This window comes from Tigriopus californicus, chromosome 6 (assembly GCF_007210705.1).
Source record: "Tigriopus californicus strain San Diego chromosome 6, Tcal_SD_v2.1, whole genome shotgun sequence".
In the NCBI taxonomy this organism is placed as follows: Eukaryota; Metazoa; Arthropoda; class Copepoda; order Harpacticoida; family Harpacticidae; genus Tigriopus; species Tigriopus californicus.
This window is the reverse complement of record NC_081445.1, coordinates 5,657,308-5,665,225: the sequence shown is the minus strand read 5'-3', so window position 1 is coordinate 5,665,225 and position 7,918 is coordinate 5,657,308. Positions and strand designations below refer to the sequence as shown.

The window sequence follows — 7,918 nt, the reverse complement described above, 5'->3', positions numbered from 1 at the left end:
AAATGAATCCTTGAGAAGGAATGACTTTTTGGACTTTCCTCCACGCAAGTAATTTTCACACATAAAGGGAACATTCAATGAATGGTTGTTCCCCAAATTAGTTTTTAAGTGCCACCATGCCGCTTCAGGGACCCATTTTGGTCCCGCGTAATTGTTCTTTTGACACACGGTGTTGCTCACATTTCAGGTGGCCCTGATTCGAATGACGTCGGATGGCAATCTTCCGGCAGATCAAAGACGTAATTACAAGAACGTGTTTGAGGCCCTGGCTCGCATCTTTCGCGAAGAGGGGCTTTTTACCCTCTGGAGAGGAGCCATTCCCACCATGGGCCGAGCCATGGTCGTCAATGCGGCCCAATTGTCGTCCTACTCGCAAGCCAAACAAGCCATCATGGGCTCAGGTGAGTCGCTCACTCGCTCGTTGGCTTTGCTTCATTTACTTGCTCCGGGTGATCCATCTCATTAGCCCACTTCCCTCCCAAGGGGCGGAAGCGAGAGTCACACTCTCAGTTTGTACACTTTTTCCTCTCATCTTGGGGATAATCTGTCAAGTGTGACACTAGAATGTGAAGACGAGACCCTCGCTGGTTTAGCAGGCCTCTTCTATCAAAGTCAACCTCGCCGAAAGGTAGACAAATCTCACGGATTCCTGGAAACCTTCATGTTACAGGATTTTCTCCAAATGAGTAGCCAAACTTTAAGATAGGTTGGAAGTTAATCCTATTTATTTTGGTCAGTGATAGATGTCCCGACGACGAACTTCAGGAGGTCCATACTCAGGCCCACAGTGCTTGGTTGAACTTCAGTTGAGTCTGCTTGGCCAAACCTAGATGATGGAAGGGGAAGGAAGTATTAGACATAGGTTTTCTAAGAAGTGTTGCTGTTGCTGTTGTTGGATAGTAGTGATCTCACTTTTGGTTGGGTAGACTCATGATCTTACTAAGAATGTTCGGACTCTGACCCCCCCCTCAAAAGGCGTCCTCAATCCATCCTCGATCCGGTCCAATTTTCCATTTTGGGTTCGCAAGGATTGGCTGGCATGCTAGTGGGCGGTTGGGGGTCAGAGACTCTGAGCAGACTTTTTCGAGTCGCGAGATTGGTTTTCTTTTGGAAATAAAAAAGAAGCACCCATCTTACAAGAAAATACAGAGGATGAGTCCAAAAGCATGTTTCTCGACCCGTGACTAACAGATCAACTTGCTTCTCTTCTCTGAGAGTGATGATGAACTGATTGAATTGCTGAATTTAGATGACGAATATTGTGTTTTTACTATTCTTAAAACTAATAACAGAGTTACTCGAGTATAAGGTCAAATGTTATTATGTTGTGGTAATGAGCGAAAAAAAGATGGGATCAATCTTGTGCGTACTGGAAGAAGATTCAACAGTAGGCGGGCTGATTTTTATTTTCTGTGTCCTCCATCCTGTGGCGAGTAGGCCCTGATGGCAATTCTGACACTGTTTTCAAATAAATCACTGATCCAAACGATGCAAGCCCTCTCGCTCTTGCTCTCTCCTTCTCCCCAACTTCTGGAGCACTTAATAATGCATTAAAGCGAACTTTAAAAACTGAAGATTCACACAACATTCGCGAGAAGAGAGAAAACCTGAGCACAAGCCACACATTTCGTTTGCGCCCATTTGAAACTCTCTTTTTTCGCTTGTTAACACTCTCTCCACTTGGAGCTAGTTATCACCTAGAAGCCGAACTGCTATCCGCCGCATTTCTATAACCCCCAGCCACGTTTTTCATTGGAGCAAAAAAGGCGTGTCTCAGAGCCTCTCTGAGCGTGAGACGCCTCTCTGGGTCGTAAATGAGCATTTTCTTAATCAAGTCAAACATGTCCTCCCAATCCTCGATGTCGGTGCTATTCTTTGGAATATATCTGTGCAAAGGCTTGCAATGCTCCCTCACATAGCGCCCTGCCGAGCTCTTTTCATCCCAACACAATCGGCCGTGAGAGAAATATTTCACTCTCGTACGGGCCACCATCCGTTCCGGCAAAGGCCCCAAAATCCGCTCCATCATGGCTAGATGCTCTTTGTTATCGTGGGTTTGAAACAAGGTGATCCCCAAAGCCAACTCGAAAATGATACAGCCCACCGACCACACATCGCAGGGCTGAGTCCAACCCAACTCGAGAATGACTTCGGGAGCACGATAGTGCCGCGTGGACACGATGGTTGAATGATGCTCGTGATCGAAGGTGGCACTCCCAAAGTCAATCAAGCGGATCTCGGCGTTCTTGAGGTGCCGTATGTCCTGCTTCCGTTTCGCGTCAAAGGTCATGTCGTGACTGGAGTCGAAGAACAATATGTTCTCCGGCTTGAGATCGGTGTGGGTGAGGCGATTATCGTGCATGAACTTGACCGCGTAGCACAACTCGTAAGCCATCTGCCGGACCTGCTGAATGGGATAGGGCTCGTAATTGTTGTCTTTGAGAAAGTCAAACACACTCGAGCCGAGCATCTCGAAGGCCAAGCACATGTGACCGTGGTAATCAAACCAATCCAGTAACTGCACGCATCGATACTTGCCATTCGGGTCGTACTTGGCGAGCTTTTCCAAGACATTGATTTCCAGTTTGGCTGCCTCCCGATATTTTTTCACGTTCTTGATGATCTTCAACGCCACCACCTCATTCTTGTAGAGATCTTTGACTTTGACCACCTTGCCAAAGGTGCCTTCACCCAACGTGGACAAGATCTTGAATCGATTTTGGATGACATAGCCATTGGAGTACACCAAGTGTCCATCCTCATCGTCCTCGATCACCTTGACGGAGGCTCGTGAGCTTGGATAGCGATGTCGAGAGCTCTGATGACGAGACGACCGGGATGATGGGGGTGGCTCAAAATGGTTGTTGTGGCTGCGGTGAATGTAATGGCTACTACTGGGCTTGCTGTAATACGGGTGTCGCTTGGAGCTGTGCCTGCGCGAGTTGCGCTTGCGGGAGGAAGAAGACGGGCCCCCAGTCGGCGAGTCGCGACGACCCCCTAAGTGTTGTGAACTAGCATGATTGGACACACCCAAATGATGGCCTGAATCGGCCGTGGTGGATGTCACGTTATTACTCGTGCCCGCCGGATGATTGGCATTGGTATGATTGGCCGTGGAAGAAGAGGACACCACATCGTGGTCTAGTCTCCGACGCTTGGCCGTGGCATAATGGTGACTGGGGGAGGAGTGTTGGACATGGGCATGAGCTGAATTAGAAGGGCATTCCACCGCGGGGGTTTCGTGGCTATTGGTAGAGGGGTGTGGCTCTGGCGTAGGAGAGCGTGCTCGCCTGCGTGTGCGAGGCATCTACAACAGACAGAGATCGGTTAGTGAGGCGACTAACACACCACCCTAACAACAAGGACTAATAGAGAGAGAGAGAGAAACAGTCTACCAACGCCTGCCATGACACACCCATCATCACAGAGTCAAGTCAGCAGTTCTCAGGAGGCGTAACCCAAAGATCCTTGCTTCCTGCCCGCCTGCCTGCCTTCTGCTGACTCGCTCACTCAGAGAGAAGAGAACCAGACAATGGATCAATGGATCAGGCTTCTGAAAAGGAAGGGGTTTGAGTGCGGTGCAATCCAATCCAATTCACTTCCTTCCATGCCCTTTTTTCCCATGCTTTTGAACCCATCCACACATCGGTCAGTCGGTCGGTGGGTGGGTGGGTCGGTCGGTGGGTTGTGCCCACAATCAGTCACACCCCTATCCCGTCTGACTCCAAGTTGTTTACCTTAAATACCCAAGACTCAACTACGCTTTGAACCAAGCTGACGATTAGATCAGTCATTCAAGGACCTCGCTCTGTGTGAGGTCATGGGTCCACCCGAGCTTTAGCCTCAGCCTCGAGGGCCTCTCGACGAGGATGGGCGATAGGCGAAGCGAGTGGATGAACCACGATGGAACCGGGATTCGGATGAAACCCTTCAGACGGCGCGATCGAATCGATGAGTTGAGGAAGATTCAAGAACACCAGGCAATAATTCTTCCTTGGTGCGAACTAGCCCTCTAGTGTCTAGTACAGAACAGAAGAAAGAACGGAAGAAGCTGCCTGCCCTTTGGAGGGAGGCAGGAGGGCATTGCCGGCATTGCCTCTCTGCCGATTCCCAGCCACGCCTGTATGCCCCCCAGCCACCTGGCTCATCATAGATTTTGGCCTACGTTTGGCTCTCTTTTTTGTGGCCCTCAGTATTCACGCCTGCTGTACGGCCAAGGCGCCAGCCACCTGGCTCATCATAGATTTTGGCCTACGTTTGGCTCTCTTTTTTGTGGCCCTCAGTATTCACGGCCGGATCTGCCCCGCATGCCTTAGGGCTGCTTCAGTCAGCTGGAAATAATGGCGCTGGCTGCTTTCATAGATAGAGCATGGGGGATAGATGGACATGGTTGAAGATGTGCTGGGGAAAATGGAGGGCAATTTGAAGGGGATAGTTATATTTGACGCTTCTTTCAGGTTATGTGGACGACGGAATATTTTGCCATTTTCTGGCCAGCATGTTCTCAGGTCTAGTCACAACGGCAGCTTCCATGCCCGTGGATATCGCTAAAACGCGGTGAGTTTTCACGTAAAATTGACGGAACTTTTTCCGATTTTTTGGATGGGCATCAAGCGCATCAATAATAATCAAATGACCAATGTAATGAAGGCTAAAGCCAAACGATGAAACGGGTTATTCCTTTTTCTAGGATTCAAAATATGACGATTGTGGATGGCAAACCGGAATACCGTGGCGCTTTGGACGTCATTTTGAAGGTGGCCAAGAACGAAGGATTCTTCAGCCTGTGGAAGGGCTTCACTCCCTACTACTTTCGGTTGGGTCCACACACGGTGCTGACTTTCATCTTCCTGGAGCAAATGAATCGACAATACAAGGTCCACGTTCTCGGACAAACCGAGGCCAAAGGAGGCGGATTATAGAGGAATTCCGCAAACAATTGAAGAGTTTAGTTTAGCGTGTTGACGTTAAACCAGGTCTAGCACAGTTTTTAGAACCCCTCGATGCTGCAATGCTTTCAATCTACTAGACCATTCCCTGTATATGCGACGTATTCAGGAAAACATTGAGGTTGGAAATCGTTCCATGTTCATTCCTGCGTTCACTGCATATTGTTACATCATCGTGGTTAGAACAATGACAGCAATTAGTATCCTATCTTGATCAGTTGAATGTCCTACTTTTCTCGTTGGTCTGTCAGATGTTAACCAGCGTCTTAAACCTCTTCAAAATGACCTCTCTTAAACTATCGACTAATAGGGTTGGTAAAGAAACATTATGGAATCCAAAGAATGACATTCTGAAAAGCGGACCTGATGTCTGTTGAACTACTCCATGAATACAGACGCGCATTTGGGCCAGCATCGATCGAACCATTACCGTCGATTTGTACCTGTGCCATAGAAAAATTCCTTGTTCAGCGGAGTTATTTCACATTCGTCGTGGAGGTCAGGAAATGTATCTAGGCAGGCTTTCATCGCTATTCAATAAAAGGAACGGCACATTTCCCGTTCCTCTTGCCAAAGCGAGTCACTAAGTAACACATTTCTTCGGAAAAAATGACATGGCGTCACTAACTACAATTGGTTTCCCTAATTGGTTTTCCTAAAATCTAAATGTGCAATTTACCAGGTCAATGAGCATGTTGTAAAAAAGTGGCAGATTAAAAACCAGAAGCGAAATGGAACGCAAATATTTGCAAAAAGACAAAAAAAAATTGACAGAGCTTGAAGGAGATTATGGCTGAAAGTCTTAATGAAAAATTAGCATAGATATCATCAAACTTTTAATATTTCTCATAGAGTTACGTGTTGTGCACGCATAGATCATGGAAATGTTGAAAGGAGGTTAAACTTGGTGTAATGCAAAGAAAGATTTCAACTCTGAGTGACGTTTTCCAGTCCAACCGTAAGAAATCAAGATTGAAGTTAGATCGGACCATCAAAAAATGTATGCCTGTGCATCACCGCGTCTCACTTGGGATCAAAGTTGGTGTTTTGTGTCTAGAATTGGCGCGAGTTTTGTAAAACCCCGGTACCACACCACAGTAGGAGATGTTAAATGTGTAGCGTTACAACTATAACAAGTATTATAGCCACGAACACCTTTAATGTCGCCAAGCACAAGTATAATTTTAGGCCCTGATCTTCCGTCTAAGAATACATTGTAACAAACTAACCTTCATTGTAGTGAAAGATTAGCTACTGTAATGGCATTCATTGTATTTGGCAACCTTTGTTAATATTGCCTCCAAAGCTTCAAGTTACCTTCAGTTGTAGGGTGAAAAAAAAGGATAATTGTTGAGACGGAAATCTCTTCATGATGGATTGTTTCTCGCCCTTTAAGATATGGTTACCTTTTTTATTATAATCATACCGGTTATATGTCCAGTTGGACACCCTAAAAAGAAAAAGCTGAATAACGAGTTAAGTAAGAGCGAGAGAGAAAATAAAAGACGCCATTAAGGTTATGAAGGAAGAAAAATAAGGTGTGCTAAATTTGTTCAACCCAAGAGGAAAGGAGGGAAATACAGTCCACGAAATATCACCAGGGCCCTGATATCCGTCAGAGCGAGCCCACCGCGGTCTCCAGTGAAGCGGGTACAGATTATCCAGGAGCCACGTGCTCGTTTCTGATGAGATCGAGTTGGTGGACATTTTTCGGAATTCAAGGCCCGGAAAGTCGCACCAAAGATAATAAGCCTCTTTGGTAGTTGAAAGAAAGACTGGAACTAAGTACTTTTGTGCCATCGTTCAGAGAGCTGCCTACTCTAGACAAAATTTCACTCAACGCAGTAATCAGAGCCCAGTTTTTTAAAGAAAATGTCTTACTACACTACATGAATTAGATTTTTTCTCGATTCTTTGGCTTTAAAAAAACTGGGCTCAGCTCCGTCGATTTAACGAGATTATAGTGCTTAAAAAATACAAAAATATGCCGAGCAAGCAATTGAATTTTTTTTGAATGAAATGTGTGCCTTTTGTCTATGTATTGATTGGCATAATCTAGTCCCAACACCGTTAAGCAAGCCAAAAAAGAACTTATGACACGCTTTTTGCCGCAAGTGATAAGAAAAAATGGAATCAATTACACCTTCAAACTAATCCCTTATTGGACCAATTTCCATTGTTCATCTTCCCCTTGATCTAGAATTCGTCCACAATCCTAGTCCACAAGAACGAAGAAGAACATTAATTCTCCGCCCCTATAAGACCGAGTCGTCGAGAGGATGAGTGTGCGCGCGAATACTTACGTGTATACTTCGTTCCTTTTTTAAATGCATATTTACATATTAATGATATAGCTCGACGACAACTTTGGAGCAAAGGTCCCAAGAAGTGTGTGAAAAACATCTTTCTCTTTCCATCTCGAAGAGAAAATACAAATATTAGAATTTTGTTGCGACACTTATCTCATTGGCCAATTCCAAATCTTTAATCTAGTACTCAGTAATGAAGTAAGCGACGATTATGATGGCTCCAATTTGAAATTACGTCTGAGGGACCATTCATGGCGCATTGTTCATTGAAGGGCTTGTATTGACTTGTTAATGTGGACCAAGGAATAATATTTTAAATCGTCAGAAAATGTTTCCGGCTTTTTATGGGTCTCCTTCTTTTTAAAGGAACAGTCTGTCCAGTTTATCGAAAGCAGCCTTTTCCTGATGAAGGAAAAGGTTGCCAGTTTGACCACCCTATATGATGTCAAAACAAAAAATAAGATTCAGGTTCTCTTTTTAGGCGCTTTTTGCTTTTAAACAGGCTTAAGTATTTGCATTGGAGAATTTATTTTCTCCTGTGAAAAAAAATTATCTCGTGCTTTCAAAACAATTTTTTGTGAATATTTCGCCCTCAGAAAGAAATCGTTTTCCGGCCCTGATTATTGCGAATAAATTCCTCCATAACCTTTTTTAAAAAAT

General features: G+C 45.2%; 2 protein-coding genes across 3 annotated transcripts in view; one reads left to right on the top strand and one right to left on the bottom strand.

Annotated features, from left to right (window-relative positions):
• Positions 1-5,092, top strand: part of LOC131881619 (mitochondrial 2-oxoglutarate/malate carrier protein-like) — a 6,506-nt gene extending 1,414 nt beyond the window's left edge. For both annotated transcript variants that reach the window (XM_059228532.1, XM_059228533.1), the window contains exons 5-7: positions 188-401; positions 4,458-4,557; positions 4,691-5,092. In XM_059228532.1, the coding sequence (XP_059084515.1) occupies positions 188-401; positions 4,458-4,557; positions 4,691-4,922 (546 nt within the window). In that variant the 3' untranslated portion in view covers positions 4,923-5,092. The remainder of the gene's footprint in view (positions 1-187; positions 402-4,457; positions 4,558-4,690) is intronic.
• On the bottom strand, positions 1,245-4,041 carry LOC131881618 (dual specificity protein kinase CLK2-like). The gene is made up of 2 exons (XM_059228531.1): positions 3,738-4,041; positions 1,245-3,307 (listed from the first exon to the last, which is right to left on the bottom strand). The coding sequence occupies exons 1-2, from the start codon at positions 3,792-3,794 to the stop codon at positions 1,694-1,696; spliced, it is 1,671 nt and encodes a 556-aa protein (XP_059084514.1). The 5' UTR covers positions 3,795-4,041; the 3' UTR covers positions 1,245-1,693.
• Positions 5,093-7,918: the final 2,826 nt, after the last annotated feature.